We start from the raw sequence: 24508 nt of genomic DNA on the forward strand, positions 1-24508 counted from the left end.
AAAGGATTTTTAGCCTGTGAATGAAACACCTGGGGATTCCAAGCTGTAAGTCAGTGCAGCTTGCCTGTTAAGAATCTGCTGCCTGCTTGGATCATCATTTACAGTGAGAATCTGCTATTCATATCCAATCTCTTCAGTATATTAAGCACAGTTTCTGTGTTTTGTTTATTTGCTAGGCAGTCTGCTTTGATTTGTTTGCTATTCCTTATAATCACTTTAAATCTATCTTTTGTAGTTAATAAACTTGTTTTTGTTTGTCTAAAACAGGGGTAGGCAACCTTTCAGAAGTGGTGTGTCGAGTCTTCATTTATCACTCTAATTTAAGGTTTCACGTGCCAGTAATACATGTTTCTAGAAGGTCTCTTTCTATAAGTCTACAATATATAACTGAACTATTGTTGTATGTAAAGTAAATAAAGTTTTTAAAATGTTTAAGAAGCTTCATTTAAAATTAAATTAAAGTGCAGATCTCCGAACCAGTGGCCAGGACCCAGGCAGTGTGAGTGCCACTGAAAATCAGCTCGCGTGCCGCCTTCAGCACCCGTGCCATAGGTTGCCTACCCCACGTCTAAAACCTGTGTGTGGGGAAATCATAACTCCAGGCAGAAAGCTGGGGGTGAATTTGATGGTCTGAGCTGTACAGTTTTCTGTGCAGTGCAAGACAGTATAACTTTGGGTTTACACTTCCGAGGAGAGTACGTGCCTTTGGAACCGGGAGGAGCCCTAGCTGTGCCTTTCTATGCAGAGGCTGGTTAAAGAACCTGTGTGCATGTAACTGCAGCTGGGTATGTCCCTACCTGTATGTGTGCTGGTAGAAGTGTAGGCTAGACCCTGGGAGGGTTTGGCAGGCTGGTCACAGCAGTATAGTGTAAAGGGAGCCCAGGCTGGTGGGTGGGGGGCTCGGTGGTACCCCAGTTCCATGTGGCACCCCAGGGGGAACCCATCACAACCCCCTTGTACTTATTTGATTTGAACTTCCCCAACAGGGGGAAAGCCTTGGACTAAACTGACTCAGGGGGAAGGGAGGAGACAAGAGGAAGTGACCCAGGGAGGATAGCCTTAAGCAGCCTCAGCTGGCAGACCCAAAGGGCCCTGGGTCGGAGCCCAGTGGAGTGGGAGGGCCTAGGCTCCCCTCCCCACAATCCCACTGCTAGTCACGGATTGAAGCCTTGACCATTAGGCCATGCTTCCCAACCAAACCCCAAGTGAGGACCATTACAGCCCATGACATTTAGATGTGTAATATTATATTGTATATGGATAGCTATACTTCTGGGCCCTGAAGCCTCACAGTATCAGAATTCCCAATGATGGTTTTGAAAAATTTGTTTTGGCCATTTACTTGGCTAATACCAGCAAAACAGAACTGACCTCCTCAAACTCTCCTCCATCTTTTTCCATCTCAGGAGTCTTCCATCCTCATTGCCATTAACGTTCCAACTGCTACATGTCCTTCCCTGGCCACCCAGATTGCATCTGGCAAACTCAGAAATGCACTCTTCATTTAACAGAAGACATATCCTCACTCTCTTCCTTGCTGATTAAGCAGTTAGGCGTTTTAAAGGGAGATGTAACAATTGCCGACAGCGAATACGCAAACCAAATTTTAGATTGCAGTTTAAAAGGATATTTGAATGGTTAAAAATCTAATAAAACCGATTGATTAACTTTTTGGTAACTACTGAAGAAAAACGTCAAGAGTTCCAATTTGGGATTTTTCATGAACTTAGCTGTCCTTCATGGACAAGGATACAAAATGTCAGTGCTCAAGAAATGTACACATAAATAAATCATCTGTATTGGGCATCTATATTAAATTAGATGCTCAAGTCAATGAGAGTTTTGCCTGAATAAGGACTTGAAGGTTTGGCTTTCTGTTCCTACTTAGTAAGGAGAATATTAAAATCAGAATATACTTTCATTTGTAGCACTTGATATAGAGCTTTTAATCTGAAAGCTTCAGAGCACTTTATATAAGATGGGTAAGAATTCTCTCTACATGTGATTATTGTCAGATAGAATGGGTAGTTTAGGTACTGAAAGACCAAGCAACTTGCCCAAGGTAACACAAATATTTAATGGCAAAATTAAAAACTTCATCTCCAGCCCCACATTCTAGTCCGTAAGCAACAAAATAACTTGAAAAACATTAAAAAAAATTGTACCTCACCAGTATTTTTTACTCTTTGATAACTTAGAGCTATCAGAATGGACTCCCCCTTGCCCCCACCCTCCCCGTTAAAATAAAGTGAAACAAAATTCTGGGACAAAGAATGTCCATCAGAAATTAACAATAGGGCTGAAGTTATCATTTATTGTAAAAAAATTGTTTTCAGGACAAGTGCCCTCTCTTCAGCTGTAACTACATATGGCACCACTTCTGTAATACTGTTTTTCAAGCATCTCTCTCTGATTTGAAAGTTTTCCCATATATACTTTCAGCTGTTGTATACTTTTCTTTAATAGAAAATTCAAATTCTGTAGTGATACAACTGGTTAGAATACAAAAGCAAAAGTTGAGAAGAGAAATAAGTCATCTTAATGATTTAGATGTTGATGAAACAACTCAATCACCATTACTTAATTTAACTGAATGATCTTTTGAAAGTAAAGATTAAAATGAAGAAATAATGTAGCATATGGCACTAAAGGAGTCACAATGCCCTAATAAGTAATCTAGTAGCACCACCTCCTGGTCATATTACCATGCACACATACGCAAAGGCTGAAAACATTCTACTTGCTGTTAATTTTGCCACATACAAAAATTGCATAAATCATTTTCTCAAAGAGATAGGTATACTGAGAAATAAAGGTAAATTAAAATATCTGCTGACAAATATAACTCGCTGCAAAAGACTGGGAATTATTAACAAGCAAACATTTTGCCAGAATTCAGGAATCTGAGCAAACCAGTTTTTAGTAAAAGTCACAAATTCACTTTTTTTTAAAAACATTCCTGCAACTGAAAGTGAACTTGTGCACTTCTTAAACAAAACTTATTTTTATTCAATATTCTGATCCCAGAACAAGAGAAAAATGTACTGGAAAAGAGCATTATTTTTCAAAATTGATTTTCATTATTTGAAACTATTTTTCCTCACAATTTGAATGAAAAAAGGTGAATCCTGACAAATCAACCAAAGCAGCATACGTACCTTGAAATACTTTCTTCTTATACGGGTCATATTCATTAGCATTACTCCAGAATTTATTCCAGTTATTCCATAATATGGGTGTCTAGCAAAGCGATTATACCATCCAATACGAGGTTCCTCGTGTTCAGGTGCCATTGCAGCAATTTGTGTGGAATTAAATTTTTTCAGAAAAGACCAAATATCATCAACAGGTCTCAAAAACAGGATGTCAGTATCAACATATAGTAACGAATCCACATCTTTGAGGATTAACTGTGAAGAAAAGAAGTTAAAATCAAACTGTAGGTGATCCATGAAGTAACTTTTGCTTTTTTATAGCTTACTTTGATAAAAAAGGTTATTTGGAAACCATTCACTCCCATGCACCCCTTGCCCTTACAGAGTAGTATAGTTTATATATTTTCATGAGCCAATGAATTCACTTCAGATAGTTTACAAATGTACAAATTATTTTATTACACATAAGAACAGAAAGAAACTGAAACCTGATGTAGAACAGTTTAAGACATTGGTGTACCATGCAATTGAAAATGCAACTTTTTTCTTTAGTACATTGCTACTAAGGAGAAAAAATGGGAGTAAGTGTTTTTGTAAAATGTGACAAAAATGATTTTAGTGGAAACAGTTCCCTGCACAATTTCAGCCAACAGTTAAATTCAAAAACAATTCTTGGTGAATTCATAAAAAACTTGTAAACATTGTACTATTATGAAATAAGCTAACTTACTGGCAAGAACAGCCTTTGTGAAGCACAGGGTTTAAACAGTTTCTTCCATTCTGCTGCGCTCTCAGTCGGAAATGTTATTGGGTATACGGTATAATTAAATTTTCCTTGATATTGCAAACCATTGAGCTAGGTAAAGAAAAGACAGAACTTTTTAAGCTTAATTTTATCAGAGAATAATGTATCATAGGAAGAACTGATCAATTAGATTGATAATTTCATTGAAGACATGCAGAAGTATGTATTGCTCTAATTGATTTTTATTAATCTTCTCCTCCCTCCCCAAAACTGGAAAGATTTTTTTAACTACAAAAATCAGATAGAATACTGTTCAAGTATGCTTAATGTCAAGCAAAACGTGACTCAGCAAAGGTCTTTAAAGTGAGAGAAAATCAAAGATGGGGTACAAAAGTAAAGGAGAATGAAAATACAAGCTGTCATATGTCCTATGCCATACATCCTAGCAGTTGAAGACAACTTCTTGCTGACATCTAGCTGCTTATTTGAACATTGGAAATTAGGTTTGTTAGGAGACGCAAACCTGTCCACGGGAAGATAGGCTCTGACTGTTATGGCATTCAGAGTCTACCAAAGCGTACTTTTCGATATTGAGTTGAAGTCCTAACCTGTGGAACAGGGACGCTGCTGCCAGTACTGCAGAGAGAACTTTGTCACATGACCAGGGGTTGAGGCAAGGGAAGATGATTAATCAAAGTCAACATAGGTGAGAGTCTACCACTGCCATGGTCTTTGAGAATACATTTGGGTCAGAGGAGAGGCTGAAGGGAAGCACTCTACTCTGGAAGCGATCCTGGTCAACTGTAAAACACAGCAATTTCTTGTGAGGGGGATGAATGGCGATGTGAAAATATGCGCCCTGAAGGTTGAGGGCAGTGAACCAAATCCTTGGAACACAACGATGGAATTAAGCATCACTATCCTGAATTTCTGTGATTTCACAAAGGTGTTTAGGATCTGAGCTCTTATATCGGTCCCCATCTCCTGCTCTATTGGGGACCAGAAAATACTTAGAATAGAATCCCTTCCCCTCTGTGCTGGACTGAAACTGTTTCTATAGCCCGCTTGGATAGAAAAGAAATGACTTCCTGTCTTAGGAAGCATTCATGAGAGTGGTCCCTGTAAAGATATCGGAAAGGAGTGGTGTGGGGTAGGAGTTAAAGGGATGGAGGTAAATTGAATGGAACAACCAAATATTATAACCTACGAAACCTATTTGTCAGTTGTAATTTGTTCCCATGCAGGTCAAAAGTGGGAGAGATGGTCCCCAAAGGGAGGGAGGTGAGTGGTATGGTGCAGTTGAAGATTCCTGAGATGGGGCTGCTCCAGACCCTCAACCAAACCATCAAAATTGATATTTGATATAGAGGTCAGCCAGGTGGTGGTAGCAGTCATGGTAGGCACTCTCTTCTTCTCATATCTCTGTCACTTTTTAGGTGGTTCAGAAAGCCTGTGGTAACTGAGGAACTGAACCGGGTTAGATCTCTCTGCTGTTTGCAACCTGCTAAATTTTCTTTTGTTTTCAGGCATATACATGCCAAGAGACCTGAGTGTGGGCATGGAATCTTTCAAACTACAAGAGAGTTTCATCCATGAACATGATGAATAGCTTAAGTCCATTAAAAAGGAGGCCTTCAACAGTATTTTGAGTCTCCCTAGAAAAAACAGACAGCTGTAGCTATACTCTACGCATGACAACAGCAGTAGAGATGGAATGGGCCACAGTGTCAAATGCATCTAGGGAGGCTTGCAGCAAGGTTCTTGCTAAAAGCTGACCATCAGCTATGACAGCCTTGAAGTGCTCACGATATTCCACAGGAAGGTGTTCAATAAAATTGTTGCATTTATCATAGTTAGTGTAGTTGTACTTTGCCATTAAGACATGGTAATTTGCAATCCAAAATTGCAGGGTTGTGGAAAAGTAGCTTGGTCTTTCACGTAGGGTGTAGACTTCATATGAGGTTGTCTTCAACACTCATTGATAGCCTCGCAACTAAAGAATTTGGTGGAGGGTAGCAGAAAAAAAATTCAGAATTTTTCAACAGGATGTAGTACTTCTTATCAGCCAATTTGCAAGTAGGTGCTGTGGTGGGAGAATCCAGTAAGGCTTTATTCAGTGTTAGAGCCACTTAGAGGCTGTAGTATGTAGAATATCCACAAGTTTATGTTGTGTCTTCTGGACCGCCTCTAATGGAATGCATAATGAGTCAGCAATCCACTTAATCAGTTCCAGAAACTGCTTGAAACCATCAGCAACAGAAGGTGGAGGAGACATTACAGACTCATATGATGACAATGAAATATTAGTTTGTGGTGTCACCCCTTATCTGCTGTATCCTCTTCCTTCTCAGACTCCTCCTGAGTTTGGGGCTGTTGAGAAGGGAGTGATGGAGCAGGAGAATGTCCCATCTCTCCTTAGGAAGAGCTAGACATAACTGCTGGAGATAGGCAGCCCATGAGACCCAGTTCAGAGACTGATGTGGGCTACAAGGCGGGGCAGGGGACACATCCAGCATTGGTTATGCATTGGTTATGCCAGTAAAAAGGGGCACAAAAATTGTTTTTCCTTGGAATTTCTCTCTCAAGGAAGGTGGTTTGGGAAATATCCCTTTCATGGCAGACAGCAAATCCCTGTACTGAGATAAGAGAACTGAGGAATTATCTTCAACCTAGTCCAGGGGCAAGGTGGACAGTGAAGGTGAAGACAGCTGTCTGTCTGGTCCGATTGGTTCTAGAAACTCAGGCAATACAAGGGAAAGAAAGTTTCAGTGACCCAATAGATTTTGGTGTTGATAGTCACTTAGTACCTATTAACAAAGGAGACTCTGTACTGTCTGAAATTAGAAAGTCTCTGGAGTAGCTAAATTCCTGTGGTATCAGGTGTACATGAACTGAAGAAAGTCGAGGTTCTGCTGTGGTCAGCATCAGTAACAAGAGAGAGAGCTGACTGCTTCAATGGTCCCATTTTAGAAGACACTATCCCTGGTACCAACACTGACTGTTTCAGTGGCAAGCATCTCTTGGATGACACTGGTACTGAAGACATTGACTTCTGGGATGCCAGTCTGGGTACCAACATTGTGGAATCAGTAGGTAGCACTGATCTTCCTGAAGCACAATCCTGCTTAGGCAGTACCTTGGTCAGTTTCGGTATCAAGCAGGGCTGGCCTTACCACGAGGCGAACTGAGGAGGCCGTCTCAGGTGCCAGACTGTGCGAGGGCACCACTAGGACCCAGAGTGTAGAAAATTGTGTCTGGTGCTGGTGCATACGTATTCTCTCTGCTCTAGACGCACAGAGATGGTGGAGTGCTGTGCGGGAGGAAGGAGGGCACAAGAGACATAACAAGCAGACAGGAGAAAAGGTGACAGGGAAAAACAGAAAGCAGCAGGAGCTGCAGAGAGAGCGAGAGAAAGAGAGAGAGAGGAGCCTCTTCTTATGTACCTCTCTAGCACCCCCAGGAGCCTGGACTGATTAACACCAGCTTCTTAGGGAGCTTCCTGTTTCCTGCTGCTTCCCTGAACCCACTTGAGGATAACCAGCATCAACGGAAGTAGCAGGAACCAGTTGGCCCTTAAGACGCCGATTTTTCCTCACTTAGCCCTGCTACCACCTGCTTATTGTCCCTTCAAGTGAGTGTTAAGAGTCACTGTGCGGCACAGAACGAGCATGAGTGAAAAGAAAACGCCCCTCTGGGCAGCATTCGAAAAAGAAAGAAAAGGAACTTTTCTGTCTACAGGAAGGCGCCTCCTGAGATCACAGACACAAATGTTAACGGTGAGCCTTCCAGCCCCATGGAGTGAGAGTGTGAGGAGATGCTGATTTTCAGTTAGTCAGAGTGTAGAATGATGGCAGACACTGCAGCATCCATATCCATCTCAAATAGATGTAACCACGCACATTCTGAAGAAATCAGAGAAGAGTGTGGGGGTGCAAAAAAACAGCGCTGAGTTTAGTTCTTCAGTCTAGATGATTCAGACTGTGGACCCACTTGAAGTAGCCTGACGGACTTCCTTGTACTGCATGGCCACAGCAAGTGAAAAACTTCATGTTCCCAAGACAATGAAAATGAATTTTCCATCCAACACATTATGGTGTGAATCCCATGGAGCCATGGCTTATGTACTCAAACCCAGAAGCTGCATACTGTTTTGTTGCAAACTCTTCAGTCTAAGTTCCAGCCACATGAGTTCTACAGGAACAAAGGACTGGATAAATTGGATTGAAATCTGCATGCCATGAGAGAGCAGCAAACCAGAGAGCATTCGTAGGTGAAGAGCTTGAGATGAACTAAGGGTACGTCTACACTACTCGGATCGGTGGTAACAATCAATCTATCAGGAGGATTTATCGTCTAGTGTAGATGGATAAATCGATTTCCCAATCATCTCCCTTCGACGCTGAACTCCAGCAAGCGAGAGCGGAACAAAGTTGACGGGAGCGCGGCCGTCGATCCAGCGCTGTGAGACGCAAAGTAGTAATTTAATTCAATCTAAATATTCGACTTCACTCGCTCTCGTAGTGAAGTTGCATTCTTAGATCGATCACCCCATGTAGACCAGCTAAGGTTAAGCCATCATAGAAGATCAGCATCAAGAGAAGATTGCATGAGTCTCTTTACTGGCAAAGTTCTACAAGGTCATTGCATGTAGAATGCTGCTACCCTAAATGTTGCACTGTGTGCACTTCAGATCAGCTGTATGCCAAACAATGGAAACTTCCTAAATTGTGGACTGATGGTGAGTTTCATGCTGTGCTCCAGAGCATCTAAGAAAATCTCAACCAAGAATGTATACACATTACTGGAAAACATTTAAAATGAGATCATACAGTTACTGGCAAAAAGTTAACAAAAGTGGCAGATCTGAAATCAGCAGATAACCATTACACTGTTACTCTGGACTGCACACCTGACATCAGCCATACGGAATAAACGATTTTAATGGTGTGTTTTTAACAGAACCTAGTGAAAATGTCCCTGCAATGGTGACTGTCACAGAGCGTTTTCTAGAATTTATTGACGATGATACTACACAAGCTGGTATGACAAACGTGCTTCTTAAAAGGCTGGAAGATACGGGAATTGCAATAGCTGACATGAGAGGTCAGGGCCTCGATAATGGTGCCAACATGAGAGAAAAGAACAGAAGAGTGCAGACATGGATCTGAGAGTTAAACCCTCAAGCTTTTTTTGTCCCATGAAGTTCTCATTCATTGAATTTGGTGGTCAGTGATGCAACAGCAGCTTCTAGTGAGGCTGCTGGATTTTTTTAATGTAATTCAAAGCATCTATGTATTTTTCTCTCCATCAACTCATGGATGGCAAATTTTGAAGCAACATCTGGGAACATCCTCTGACCATGAAACCACTGAGTGCCACAAGATGGGAAAGTCAAGTGGAGGTGATAAAGCCTATCAAACACCAAATTGGGAAGACAGATGAAGTCATAGTTGCCATTATGGAGGATAATGCTAAGACAGGAACTGTTCGTGGGAGAACAGTGGCAGAGGGAAATGGAATCACCAGAAACATACATAACTTCAAATTTCTGTGCGGCTGGCGGCTTTTTTTTTTTTTTTTGAAGAATTAAAGTCTTGAAGAACTCTTGGTACTACAGAAGCTTGGAGCCTCAAAGGTGACTCCCCTTGGGAACTGAGCTCTCCAGAACTGTCTCTGAAGTGATCAATTTCTCTTTGAAGGAGGCTCTGTTAGGCGATCTAGATCACCTCCTCTTTGGAGCCTTCCACGCTCTTCTCCCATGATGATCTCTGTGACTAGGGTTCAGAAGTTGACAGGGCACTAAAGAGATGTCTACACTGCCAAAAAAAGACCTGGCAGATGAAGACGTAGAGGGGTTAAGGGAAATAAACTCGGAATAAATTGAGGAATAGGGAAAAGTGTCTTAGAAAGACTAATAATTCTGTACCATAGACATCTTAAATGGGGTTGTGTGTTGCTATGAAAACAGAATAAGTTTAGAAGAACAAACACCTGACAGGTGGAAAAGTGTGGGTCCCAGAGGAGAACTGGACTTTGAGTCCAAGACAGTTGAAAATGTATCACTGAAGGAGGGAACCAGAGACTGAACCAGAGACTAATAGGTCAGATGAATGAAACTTGAGCTTGGAGCCACAATGATGATTAGGCTTAGAGAGGAGCCATAAGCAACTCCAATGAAACAGAGGGTAACCCTTGGCCTGAGGTTGAAGAGACAGCACTATTGCAAAGAAAATCTGCCACAACACCTGTTGTGGATCCCCTCCCGCTCTAAGGGCACTTTTTACTCATTCTACTAACTTTTACATAAGCTCTGATAGTCATCCTTCAGTAGCCCTACAATGGAAACAGGGAACAGAACCAGTAATAAAAGTTTGAACAGCAGTACTGTTTCTGTGCAAAGCTTGTTGAGAAACACTAAAAAGGAAGTCTGTCAGATCACAATAATGCAGTATGCTGCAGGACAGTTTTTTCATAGTTTCTTTCCCCAGTGCTAAAGGCTTATTTGGATTAGTACTAAGCAAAGAAGAATCCCCAAGTCCCACATCCAAGACTGGGCTCTGGAACACTACCCGTGCTGCCTTTCCCACTCCACCCTCTGGGGTTAAGTGGGCAAGAGACACACATTGCAGCTGAAAAAAGAAAAAAATGACTAAGTGAAATGGGCTTGAAGTGTCGTGCAATGGTTTGAGCAACAGAGAATATAAGGACTTCCTAATGCACCTGAATCATTGCAACTACATCTAACCGAACAATACCCAATGGTAGATGTCTAAGAGAAAGCCAAACATACCTCCACTAAGCTACGAACTGATTCAGTGCGTGACTTGGATACTTACTATGCCTTTGAAGCTGTTGTGCAGTTGGCCCTCTGCAAAAATATGAAACTGTAGAGGTTGGATGCTGAAAATAATGGCTGATTTCAACATAGTAACAGTCTCCTCCAGCCTTTCACCACAGGCAACCACTGCTAGATGCATCTTCTCAGCAGGCTGAGTTTTCATAAAATCGTATCTAATGAAAAATAGTACAAATTAAATTGCATTTTCCAAGAACAGATATAAAAAGTTATGTCTTCTTAAGGGCATAATCTGATTAACAAAACATTCTTGCTCTAAATTGAAGTTAGGAAGTAAGAATGGTATTTCTTTAACAAAAGATAACTTGGAACAGGAAAGAAAAAATAGTACTGAGTTACATTTTGTCTAGATTAAAGTTTAGTCTGACCCAGCTTTATAGTCACAAAATTACATAGCAATATAAATACAAAATGTTAGCAACACTCACAAAAGGAAATATCCACACTGGAAACTTTACATTATATTAACAGAATATGGATTCCAGAGTTACAAGCGTCATGAAGTCAAAAATGCCACGATTAAGGTTTAGAGTGCAACCTTATATCTTATGTATATATTTTACAAAAAAGTTCTTAGTTATATGCTCATTATATTCCTTTCTCACGGGATCCTACCTAAGTGCAAAAAAACCCTCAATTCAACCTTAACTATGGAGCCACAAGTGTCTGCATAACAGAGGGCTGATGGAAGACTTTCATAAATAATGTTCAGCATAGTTCATCTGGTTTTGTACTGATCTAAGTAAATTAGATATGTTATATTGCAAATGGTGTCAGAGATTTTTTCTGCAATGCTTACTAAAGTTTTGTGAATGGATCATCTGTTTTAAGAGATTTTTCTGAATTTTGTAGTAATTTTTTTCATACAAATTACATAATTATAAGCAAGCACATTCATATATTACATTTCTGGCCACAGTTAAGGCTGCATGCTATTTAAGAAGAGAGCGGAAGCATATGAATTATGGGTGGTGGAAGGGAGGTAGTTGATATTGTGAAAAAACTGCTGAGTAGAATGTAGATGGGGTGTTGAAAGACTTAGCTGCTTAACTGAATGCTCTTTATGGTTTGCATTAGTGGGGTATGTAGTCCTGAAACCTTAACTCAAACTTAAGTTCTGTGGCAGAGCTCTGACCTTGTCTCAGTGGGTCCCGTGCTTCCTGGACGATTACACAAGCCTCAGAGGCTCACTGTGACCCTCTACGTAGCCCTTCTCCCCTTAGAGGAGAGGGTCACAGCCTACTGAGCCCTTATCATCATAAGCCAGCAAGGAGATTGGTGAGCGAACTCCCACAGTCTCTGTTGTCCCTAGGGGCTTATTCCTGAACAGTTTATCCTCCTGTCCTGATAGGGGCCTGTCTTCCCCTCCCAGGAGGTGATTCTGTAGTGGCGAGTTGGGAGGACCCGGGCCCGCCCTCTAGTCTGGGTTCCGGCCCACGGACCCTAATGGTAGCAGCCGTTGGCAGCCGACTTTTCACTGCCAGAGTTGCGACATTTCCCCGGGCCACTTCCCCACAGCTCTCCCACTTCTCTCTCTCAACGCCTTCTTCACCTTTACCTCAGGGCTCTCTTTCCAGTGGCTTGAGGATGTCTTCATTACCCAGCATTTCAGCCGCATTTCCTCTCTTCTCGCTTCCTGGCTTCCCTCAGCCTCACTGGAGTGAACCCTTTTTATAGTATCAGAGAAGCCTTAGAGTCAGGTGTTCACATTAGCTTAAGGGCTTCAACTGACTCTTTGCAGGCTAACTGGAGTCATGTGTCCACCGTAGCCTGGAGCAGCCCCTGCTCTGGTCGAAAACAGAAAACTGCTTATCCAGTGGCCAGTATATCTGCCTTCTACTATACTGCTGTACCCCACTGGCCTGAGTCTATCACAGTTTTTATTCCCCATCCCAAGTTTCCTCCCCGCCAGGGTAACAAAAGAAAAAGCCAAAACACTGCTCAGGGATAAATTTTAACCATTCACAAATAATTATTTGACAAAAGGAATTTTTTTTTTTAATTTTAAACTTTTGACTTAGAATGCTTCCAAACTTATTCTAACTAGCTAACCAACAGAAGACAGTATGCAACATTAAATGTGGACTGAGGTGAAAAGTATCTAGAGGCCCTGTGAAGGCAACTAAATTACTAATTCCACTAGAGCAAATCAAAATTCACTGTATCTCTCTCACCATAGTGTTTGAGACCATACATAACATCTGATTAAAGGATCTCTCAGGAGTTCTCAAACTTTATCTAAAAGCCAGATTTCATTAGACATTTGTAAAGCATCTCCCATTCACAACTGAGCACCCCCTGCCACCCTCATTCCACCATACAGACATGGTCCCTTCCCATTTGTGATCTCATAACCAGGGACAGCAGAACTGGAGGAACAGGACAAATGCTTATTGGGGCAGCTGATGTGCTGGGTGTTTCTTCCACCCAGGAGCGGCGCCAGGGTTTCTGACGCCCTAGGCAGATGGCCGTTTCACCGCCCCCCGCAGCTCCGGTGGAGCTGCCGCAGTCGTGCCGGTGGGCAGTCCGCTGGTCTAAAGGCTCCGGTGGACCTGCCGCAGGCATGACTGCGGTAGGTCCGCTGGAGCCTTTAGACCAGCACACCGTCCGCCGGCACGACTGCAGCAGCTCCACCGGAGCCGCCACAGCAGCGGACCATCCGCCGGCATGACTGCGGTAGGTCCCCCGGAGCCGCGTGCCGCCCTCCTGGCAAAATGCCGCCCCCCAAAAATTCTGGCGCCCTAGGCTATTGCCTAGATCGCTTAAATGGTAGCGCTGGCCCTGCTTCCACCACAATATCTTGCAAAGGCCAGAACAAGACCTGGAGAAGGGGCTTAAGCAGTCATCACAGTGCACGAGATCAGGCCAGCCCCCTGGAAAGAAGATATGAACAGATCTCCTCTCCCTAGCTTCCAGTAATTGTGGGTTCTGACAGAGTCACCCAGCCCACCTGAGGGTGAGGAGCATGTGCACCAGTCTCTGGGGAGCACGGTGCACCAAGCACCAGCCAATGAGGAACAGAAATAGGAACTATCAGAATGCCCCTTCCCAGCTTGGAGCCTGCCCCGTCCCAGCTTGGAGCCCTACCTCCACAAGTGTCAGTTGCTTCCCTAGCTCCTCTTCCTATCCATCCCCCTGCCCCAGCACATAACTAGCTGTAGCTGCTACAGAAATTACATACATGGGAAAATAGCATTAGAAATGTATTTTAGATGCATAAATTCAATTGTTTTAATTAAGTTTGTCAGCAATAAATACAGAAGAAAACACAAAGAATCTGTCTACCGTATTATCCATTCTCACCAATCCTCCAAAAAAGAGTGCTACATTTCAAAATGAAAAATATCATGATCTTTAGTGCTTAAATCTTTAATCCAGTCTATGTCATTAAGACATGTATTTAATTAAAGACAGTTACGCACAAAGGTGCCTTCAAGTTATCAAAAGCTGCTTTGTAAAATCAGGCCATAACACATTAATATATACAGTTCCAAGTCCTATAAAATGAAATATGTTACTCACAATAAAAAGAATTCATACTAAAAGAAACTGGTGAACTTCTAGCCTTTAAAACAACTGAACACTACCCTGTCCTGCTCCGCTTTAAATCCTGCTTTTTGCTTAATAAAAGTTGTGACAAAATCTTCTAAATCCTAAAATTTTCTAAATCCTAAAATTTTCACCAATAAAGCTCAAAGTTAATTAAGCTTAATAACTGGGTGTGGACCATGCTTTTCTCTCAACACGAGAGAGTTCTTATGATAAGATTCAAGGGATGATAACTGGAATAGAGCTGGACAAAATATTTCAGATGAAACTTTTCCCTGAAATCTGCAGATCTGGAGAGAGAAACATTTCCATGAATGTCTGTCAATTTTGCAAATTGTTTCAGTCGAAATGCAAAAAGAAAGCATTTCCAAAATATAAAACTGAATCATTTTGACATCATCAAAACAAAATATTGTTTTCAAGCTACATTCAAAAGGGGATTTAGGCACTATTCTCTTTACCCACTCTTTTATACTCAATATTCAGGGCACTTACCTGGAATGTGAGAGACTCAGATTTGAATCCCTGCTCTAGTTCAGGGACTTGAATCCAGGTCTCTCCTCTTCCAGGTGAGTGACCTACCTAACCACTAGGTATATTCTGGCGTGGGTCTCTCTTATCCTCTCCTGTTGAAACTGTACCACTTTGTATCAAATACTTGAATGGTCTCTGGTCCAGAGAGAGTAAGAATGACACTATTCCCTTGATGGATAAGGGTCCATATAGATGGCTTGGGTTGTCATTTAGCAAATTCTGTACCACAGACACTCTAGTTGTCTGCCAGAGAACCACAATGACCTGCCTGGACAGAACAAAGACAGATGGACATCATATATAGGGATGTTATGTTAATTGAACACATATGCTCTTTCCACAAGTCTTTTCATCCATGTCAAGTATCTCATAACACTTTACAAACCTGAAGTCAGCTTTGGCATTTGAAAATAGGAAATCTGTCTAAGCCAAGATGCATGAATACTTTGTAACAAGTACAATGTTGACTAATATATGCTTGGCTATTGTATACATCAATATGTATTATTCACACCACATATATTAATATGCATTAGACACACAGTATTAATATAATATTATATTGTATATATCTTTCTAGAAGTTACATGGCCTGAATTGGCCTATGTCTTTCTATAATTCTGGTCACTTATGCTAAGTCAGCTTTGGCTTTAGAAAATAAGAAACTTATCAAACCAAAAATATATTAATGTTCTGCCCCGATACAAGTTGGAGTACCACCTTCCTGGACCAGTACCTGCAGCAATTAGCAAGTACTTTCATGGTTCATCAACACTTGGAATGTAGTTTTAAAACAAGACAGAGAAAATATAGGAAAATATGCAGGTCAAAGCGGGCACAAACTAGTGGGTTAAACTTAAAACTGGGTAACATATGGGGCTTTTAGCTAGTAAACAACCACAATAGGAACAATCCACAATATGGGTTTGAGGATGTATCTCTGAAGCAAACCTTCTGAGTAAGGTGAATACACAGCGAGAAGAATTGTTTCCCAGAAGGAGGGTATGTATGTCTCTTTTTTGTATTGTACTGTTTTGTCTTTAGGTAAAAAATTTGCCTAAACTTAGTTAGCTGGCCTCAAACATTCTTAATACAGTAATGCCTCACTTAATGTTGTAGTTATGTTCCTGAAAAATGCAACTTTAAGTGAAACAATGTTAAACAAATCCAATTTTCCCATAAGATTTAATGTAAATGCGGGGGGTTAGGTTCCAAGGAAATTTCTGGGGGGCAGACAAAAGGCATTATATACTGTACTGTGGTGGGGAGGTGCTCCTGGCTTACCCTTGGGGCTCAGGGTGCAGGGTCTGGGAGTTAGGGTGCGGGATGGTGCTCAGGATAGGGTGTGCAGTCTGGGAGGGAGTTAGGGTGCAGGATGGTGCTCAGTGTAGGGGTGAGGGAGGAGGCTCGGGCTGGGGCAGGCAGGAGGTGCAGACCACTTACCTGTGGCAGCTTCTGTTTGGTGCAGGGAGTATGCAGGTGGCTCTGCACAGCACAGCACTGCTCCCATGGGCGCAATTCTGGGAGCCACAATTTTGGAAGCTGGCCCCTCCCCCCACAGCAGGCAGGGCCACCCAGAATGCAGGGGCTTTAGGGGCTGCAGGGCCCTGGGCTAAGGGTGCCCCAGCCTGCAGCTCTAAAGCCCCTTTCAGAATGCCTGTGGAGAAGCAGGGGCAGCCACGCAGCCAGCAGCTGGAAAAAAGTGGCGCTTTCCCCTTCAAAGCTGGTCGGAGAGAAGCAGCGCTTTGAAGGGGAAAACACCGCTTCTCTTCGGCCGCTGGCTGTGTGGTGCCCCTGCTCCTTCTGAGTCCTCCGGCCCATGCTGGCAGGGCCACATTCCGAAAGGGCTTTAGAGCTGCAGGTCAGGGCCCTGGAGCCCCTAAAGCCCCTGCGTTCCAGGTGGCCCGGCCTGCTGTGGGGGGGAGAGGAAGGCAGCTTCCCCGCTAGCTCCTTCCCTCCTAAGTGCCGTCAAACAGGTGTTTGCCAGTGGGGGAAGTGCTGGGAGGGAAGGAGGGAGGGGGAGGAGACAGGGAAGAACTTGTGCAATGCTCCCTTGTACAGTCAGCCAAACAACGCTATAAAAGAGCAATGCGCAGCTTTAAACGTGTATGTTCCCTAATGAAGCAGCGACATAACTTCGAAACAACATTAAGCGGGAGGATGTTAAGTGAGGAGTTACTGTAATGAAACACATGGGTTACCAAGCAATTGGCTACCCTTTTAATCAATAGACATGCTCTAAAAACATTGTTTACAAATCTAAAATTGTAATGTTCCTCAAAGTCCATATTCTTTTCTCCGACTTCCTACCCTCTCCCACAAGAGAACACAGTCTCGTATAATGGCTTTGCATTATACAGATCTAAGTGGCAACAAATCAGGAACCTGATCAGTATAGAAGTTTTACACGTTTGCATAGTATTTATGGTTCAGAGATGGAGAGTGTCTCTATGATTACAAGTTTTAATGTTCAATTAATCAAGTACAGCAAGGTTTCCCTATTATAAATGTTTTCTAATAAAAGAAAACTGGATTGGCCCAGTGCCCCTGCAAATGAGCTTGACACAGCTACAAAACTTGGATCCAGCCACACTGGGTCACATGTTTTAGGACTATCCCAAGACATAATCCATTTGATTAAAAGTAGATAGGAGGATTTATAGGATTAAAAGTTACTTCCCAGACCTGTATTTTGGGATACATCCCATCATCCTGGAAACTCTCCAGTTCCCAGAGAGCTTGGTTCTCTATAGTACTGCTTATAACCAAATGACTTGCTTAGATGAAAGAGCACATTGCCCCCCAGGGATGGAAGTTTGTCACAGCAACTCACCTAATCTAGCAGCTAAAAAACAGGTAATGTTTCAGAGATGACATCACAGACAAATTTGAAAAGATTTAATCCAATTTTTTAGAACCCTTTCATTAATTCCTACCAGACAGAAGAGATATTCTCTCCTTTTCCCTTCCTACCCCTACTTTGTCTCCTTTCCCTCCTCCTTCTCATTCCCTTATCTTTTGATTGCAGGCCTATTGTTCTCCCCTGATTTGTGGGGAAATTTTTCTATCAAATATAAATAAAAACCTGTATCCAGTCTTGCACACTTCAACACAGCAGGCTTTAGGGAGAAATGTGTTGTGTTCCTCTAGAATAAGCTCTATGATATAGACATTACGTTAACAGGATTTGAACAAAGTCTGTCCAGCTCTCTGTGGCCAAGAATGGTTGCTGTGACATGGGGTCTTGACAGAGGAGGTCCTCTGTTGAAGGGAAGAGGCAGACAGTAATATACGCTCTAAGGTTGCTGACTGACAACTGCAGAAGGGCATTCAAAGCTTAAAAGTGTTGGAACTAATACCAAAAAAAAAAAAAAAAAAGGTTACTTACCCTGTGAGGTAGCAGATTCTCTGTGGCTGCTCCACTTCCGGTTTTGGTGCATCACTGTGCCTTTGATCAGAGAATTTCAGCAGCAGTGCTTGTCTAGGTCACGCATGCACTCTCCCTATCTCAGACTCCCCTCAGTTCCTTCTCCACCACCAAGTCCATAGATTAAATTCTGAAATAGAAGGGGGAAAGAATGGGTAATAGAGCACCCACAGGACACCATTTTGAAGAACTTCAGTTACTGCACAAGGTGAGTAACCTTCTCTTCAAGGAGTGTCTCTGCAGGTGTCCCATTTTAGGTGACTGTCGAGCAGTGCTCCTCAGTCGATGGAAGGGGCTTCGGAGTTGCATGGGTAACTGATGACAGTACAGTAAGTTCTACCAATGCATCTGATCTTGAGCTCTGATCTATTGCATAGTGTTTTGTAAACATGTACGTGGACATCCAGGTGGCTACTTTACATAAGTTCATGATAGTAGCTTTTTTCAACAATATACCTGAGGTTGATAATGACCTGGTAGAATGGGTTCGGATGCATTCAGAAATCCACTTGGACAGTCTCTGCTTGTAAATGGTGGAACCTTTAGATCATTCTGAAGTTGAAATAAAATGTCTCTGACTTTCTGAAGGTCTTGGTTATCTCAAGGTAGGAAGCTAGCATGTGTCTGATGTCCAGGGTGTGTAATATTGAGTCCTGTTTGCTCCCATGAGGTTTGGGGAAGAATGAAGGAAGATGGATTGGTTGGTTCAAGTGGAAAGAGGAGAGTACTTCAGGTAAAAATTCAGGGTGAAATCTTAAGGTGACCTTATCTTTGAAAAAGACAGTATATGGTGGTGCACCATGAGGGCTCCTAACTCTACCACTCATCAGGTGGACATGATAGCCACTAAGAATGTCACCTAAGAATGTCACCTTCATTGACAGATGTGTTAGAGAGCATGTTGCTAATGGTTTGAATGGGGCCCAGGTAAGGCCTTAGTAGCACCAAGTTCAAGTCCCAAGGTGGGTTAGGTACTTGCATTTCAGGGTAAACGTTTCTAATACCCCTAAGAAAGTGTTTGGTGGTAGGATGAGCAAACACTGATATCCTGTCCATTTTGTGGCAAAAAGCAGTAATAGTGGGGAGGTGTACTCTAAGCAAGCCAAGGAACAGGCTGGAGCTCTTTAGTTCTAGCACGTATTCTAAAATCACTGGTAAGGAGGCGGTAACAGGTTGGGTTCATTTGTTTTGACACCAGATGGCAAAGATCTTCCATTTATGCAGGTAAGTATTCCGTGTGGTTACCCTCCTACTGTTTCCTAACCAGTCCCCCCATTTCAGTGCCGGTATTATTGTTGCTAATGCATCCATCCTGAACCGTTAGATCCTTATGAAGTTGTTGAGTTCTCGGAGGTATAAAACAGGCATTCATCCTCTGTTCTTTTTCTGGGCTAAGAAGGAGTGAGAGTAAAAACCCTTCCCTCTGTGCTGTGATAGTACTTGTTCCACAGTGCCCAAATGTAGGAGGTGGTTTACTTCTTTCCATACAAGGTGTTTGTGAGAGAGGCCCCTGAAGAGGGATGGAGAGATGAATGATATCATATAGCCTGAATGGATTATTTCCAGAACCCAGTTGTCTGTGGTGATGGATTGCCACGCTGGTTATAAAAAAGGGTCAACCAGTATCCAACACGGGGGATGGTTAGTGATGGTGTCAGCACTGAATAATGTGGGAGATCTTTCGGGTCCTCAACCAGACCCTCAAAATTGTTGTTTTGCACAGGGCTGGTGGGATGTTAATGACTGAGTTAGGAGACTGGCGATGCTTTGGAGGCCTTTATCTTTGCCTTTGTATGTCATTGTGCCTCTGTTGTGAGGTGTACAGGACAGACCTTGTATGTTGAGTGGGATAAAATTTACCATTTTCTTTTTGACGCAGATGTGTATACACCCAGGGAGTGAAGCAGCAGCCTTGAGTCTTTCATGGTATGAAAAGACTCACCGGTTTTTGCCACAAACCGCTTCTGGTCATAAAACAGGTGGTCCTCCATGGTGGATTGTACCTCCTTTAGGAACCTGGACTGGTGGAGCCACAAAGCCTGGCATAAAACTATGGCAGTGGCCTTGGAGCATGCCGCTGTATCAGCCACATCTAACGATGCCTGTAAGGCGGTTCCACATAGGAGCTGGCCCTCCAAAATGATGGACTTGAATTGGTCTCTTTTGTCTTCCGGTAGGATGTCAATAAATTCTGCACACTTGGAATACTTTGTGTGGTCGTATTTCTCCATTAGAGCAGCATAACTGACAAACCGGAATTGAAGAGTGGTGAATTAATAGACCTTGCAGCCAAAGAGATCTAAGTGTCTCAACTCTGTCGTACGAGGTGGATCTGAGTTGTCTGCCTCATTGGTTGACAGCATCAACCATTAGGGAGTTTGGTGTGGGTGAAAAAATAAGGAGTCCAGTCCTTCAGAGGGAATGTAGTACTAATCTCTTGAGGGTGGGCAGTATCACAGCAAGGATCTGAGATATGTTTTTTGACCGGCTCCATGAGTACATCATTTATAGGAAGCACAATTTTTGATGAGCAGAATGTATGGAGAATGTCTAGCAATTTGTGCTGGAACACTGGGACCTCCTCTCAAGAGATCTCTAGGGTATCAGCCATTCTTTTAAAAAGAGTTCTTGAAAATGTTTAAAATAGTCTGCCGCTGTGGGTGGCAGTGGCATTATGGCCTCATCTGGGGACAAGGAAGAATGTTTGCTGGTGGTGTTGTGGCCTGGTCCCAGGCCTCCTCCTGTTCTTCAATGCTTTCCTCAGGGGGCTCTGAAGGTGCAATAACTGAGGATGGTGGGGGAAACTAAGTCTATCCCTGTATGGGTTCTGAGGTATTGTTTCCTGTATGCTCCCCAGGGGTCCCAGTAGGGCCACTGTGTGGAGAATGGCATAGGCAGTGGCATCCATGGGGGGCTATACCAGGTCTGGGTGTCAGCCCTGTGGTGAACTTTAGGCTGCACAGGGGGACCCAACACTTCAGTAGATTGAATGGGAGAGGAATGGTGAGATGAGAATGCACCCTTCCCCTCAGTATCTTCTTCCTTGCTAGAGAATGGAGGGGCCAGAGGGGAAGTGGGATGACACGGTGCTGTGTGCGCCAGAGAAACACTGTTGCCAAAGAGAGGTGATTCCGGCGTTGAGACATGCATGTCCGCATGATGTAGGAAAAGGTGCAGTGCCAATGGTTTCGGTACCGAGGTAATCGGTGCAGATGGTGCTGTTGTAGTCATGGCTGTTGGTGCTTGCCTCGGAGCATTCTGCACTACTAGGACAGAAGGTGGCGTCATAACCGCCTAGTGCTGTAACCTTTAGGAGGCTCTGTCGCTGCCATACTGGAGGCAATAGGTTTCTGTTTGCTCCTCAACTCCGAACCTGCCTGCTAAGGGTCAATGGCTTTAACAGCACACGTGGTACCAGAGGATCCCACTGCCTTGGAAGTACTCAGCCATGGTGCGGCTGATACTGAGAATGAGGAGTGGGCCAGAGACTGCTTCTTTTTTGGTGGATCCTTGAGAGGAGAAGTCAAAGCCCTTTTCCTCACTACCCTTTTGGTGAAGGGGGTGAAGACACTGGAAGCCGTTGACCAGGGCAGGTCTTCAGATCTGGACAGGATGCTGGGTGCAGACTTTTCCACTAATAGAAGTTTGAGACATAGGTCTCTGTCCTTTCTGGTGCAAGCCTTTAGGTGGGTGCAATGAGAGCACTTTGAGGAACATCTCCCCCACTAGGCATGGGACACACAGAGTGCTTGTCAGAGACGAAGATCGCCTCTCAGCAGGAAAGGCAGTGCTTGAAGCCCGGTGAACCAGGCATGGCTCGAGATATAGCAGTTCAATCCTAACGGTAAACCCTAACTAAGCTAAGGGGTACTCAAATGGAGAAAAAAGAAAATACACAGGGAGAAAGCGAAAAGTAAGCCCAACTAAGGTACTAAAGACTTCTCTAAATTATTTTAAACACTAAGTATAGCTATCAGTCCTAATATTGCTGGGAGCTCTGTCTCAGGTCAAGGATTGTTGAGAAAGAACTGAGGGGGATCTGGTCGCGCAGCACTAGATAGGCACTGACAAGGGTGCAAGATAGGGAGACGCATGCGCACCCAAACACCGCTGCTGAAATTCTCCGATCAAAGGTGCTAGGACACACCAACACCTGAAGTAGAGCATCTATAGGGACACTCCTTGAAGCGACATGGTTTGCCCAGAAATGGTCTGCTTATTTATCAGTTCCTCTTCATGGTTTCGTAACCCATTATCTTGCTATGCTTACGTAAAATAATATACTTTCTTTTACAAATATGAAGCCTACAAAAAAATGTAAAGTTACTGAAAACGAAGACCATTCATATACTTTTATTTTATTTCCTCAGAGATAGTCAGATATCTTTGTGCAGTGTATCTATAAGACAACCTAATTAGATTTTAACAGAAGACAAGTAAACTTGCCATATTAGATGTACACTGAAAAGCACTGTGTTGCTTGGGGACCATGTCTTTGTCAAGTAGTTCTGCAGCATGCCAGACGTGCAATGTTACTTTTCTGACAAACTATTTGCATCATTTGAAAACAAATTTGCATTACAGCTGTAATATGTGTAAACTACTAATTAAAGATGAAACTTTGAGGTCATGCTATCACTTCAATGTACTGTATAACTATTGTTTCAGGTTACTTACAGCATGCTGTAAAGTAATAAGCTCAGAATCATTTGGCTAGTGCTCTCAGCTAGTCATGAGATCCTAGGGGAAAAAAGTTAATAAGGAACTTGTGGCTTCAAATAATAAATCTGAGCACTGGAAATGAGCAATTGCAAAACGTGTACTTGTTCTATCTATACTGAATTAATCTGCAGGTTTACAGTTCACTGCAACAAATCTTATCAGTTCGTTAACAATTGTGACCCATAAATAGTTTTTCGTTATGTTAGGCTAGAAGAATGGTAAGTGTCTCAGTTAGAAAAAAATAGTGTTGAATATTAGCATTTGATAGACATGCTCATCTGTTAAATATGAGTAAATAGAGATTTCACTCAATTTCATAAAATCACTAGAAATGATGTCAGTGTTCTAATGAGGCTCATTCTGTAATATCATAGCACCTGGTTAAACAGAGAGAACTAATGACTATATTCCCACATGTCTCTTGAAACAAAAGATCACTTTTTAACAATTATTCTTTTGTTTTTGATATTTACATGACAAGGATTTGTAAGCCTGTTAACAATTCCTAAATAAGTAGCAATAAAAAGAAAAGAAATAATGCAATAAAGAAAATTGGTAAATATTCCCTGGATTTCTTCTTGATATTTAATTTCTCAGGATAAATGATAATGCACAAAGTGCCATTAAGGGGGCATAAAAGTCCAGTTTAGGAAGACAATTGCACTATAAGCACAAGAAAACACATTTGAAGTAATTTTTAAAGTGTGCGTAATATGCCAGTTTGTTATATAACCGATACTAGCTGCCAGTAATAAGTTTCTATTTAATATAGAGCCTACCTAAAAGCAGCTTCCCAAAAGCAGTTCATTCCACAAACATCAGAGGGCAGCATCCAATAGGAATTCCAGTAAGATATAGACAAATTCTTACACCTAACAGGATAAGACAGAAATAACAATCCTATAAGAAAGTTACTGGTTTTATATCAAAATGAAATGTATTATTTTTAGCTCAACATCAGAACTGTTATTCCATTGCATAGCAGTTCCATAAAGAACACTAGCTTATATTGCAGGGGTCAGCAACCTTTCAGAAGTGGTGTGCCGAGTCTTTATTCACTCTAATTTAAGGTCTCGCGTGTCAGTAACACATTTTATTGTTTTTAGAAGGTCTCTTTCCATAAGTCTATAATATATAACTAAACTATTGTTGTATGTAAAGTAAATAAGGTTTTTAAAATGTTTGAGAAGCTTCATTTAAAATTAAATTAAAATGCAGAGCCCTCCGGACTAGTGGCCAGGACCTGGGCAGCGCGAGTGCCACTGAAAATCAGCTCACGTGCCCGTGCCATAGGTTGCCTACCTGTTATATTGTATCAAGGTTTAGATAATAAACCAGATACCTACTACCCCAAACACTAAACATATTAGCTAGAGCAGTGGTCCCCAAGCTTTTCACCTAGCACCCTTCTTATCCCTGTCTGTGCCTCTCCACTGCCCCCCTCCCCCCCGAATCAGGGGACACAGACGGGGTAAGGAGGCCAATGCTGGGGATTCAGCTGGGGGCAGGTGCAAAGCTCC

The 24508-nt window shown here is 42.5% G+C and overlaps 1 protein-coding gene across 2 annotated transcripts in view; it reads right to left on the bottom strand.

Moving 5' to 3' along the window:
• The window catches only part of GXYLT1 (glucoside xylosyltransferase 1), a 67058-nt gene that overhangs the window by 21916 nt on the left and 20634 nt on the right, over positions 1-24508 (bottom strand). The window contains exons 2-5 of one of the 2 annotated variants that reach the window (XM_032784690.2): positions 23768-23860; positions 10737-10911; positions 3886-4011; positions 3159-3410 (exon numbers count right to left, since the gene is read on the bottom strand). In XM_032784690.2, the coding sequence (XP_032640581.1) occupies positions 3159-3410; positions 3886-4011; positions 10737-10911; positions 23768-23860 (646 nt within the window). The remainder of the gene's footprint in view (positions 1-3158; positions 3411-3885; positions 4012-10736; positions 10912-23767; positions 23861-24508) is intronic. The other variant, XM_032784691.2, reaches the window with a different exon arrangement.

The sequence above is a fragment of the Chelonoidis abingdonii genome, chromosome 1 (genome assembly GCF_003597395.2).
Source record: "Chelonoidis abingdonii isolate Lonesome George chromosome 1, CheloAbing_2.0, whole genome shotgun sequence".
Classification (NCBI taxonomy): domain Eukaryota; kingdom Metazoa; phylum Chordata; order Testudines; family Testudinidae; genus Chelonoidis; species Chelonoidis abingdonii.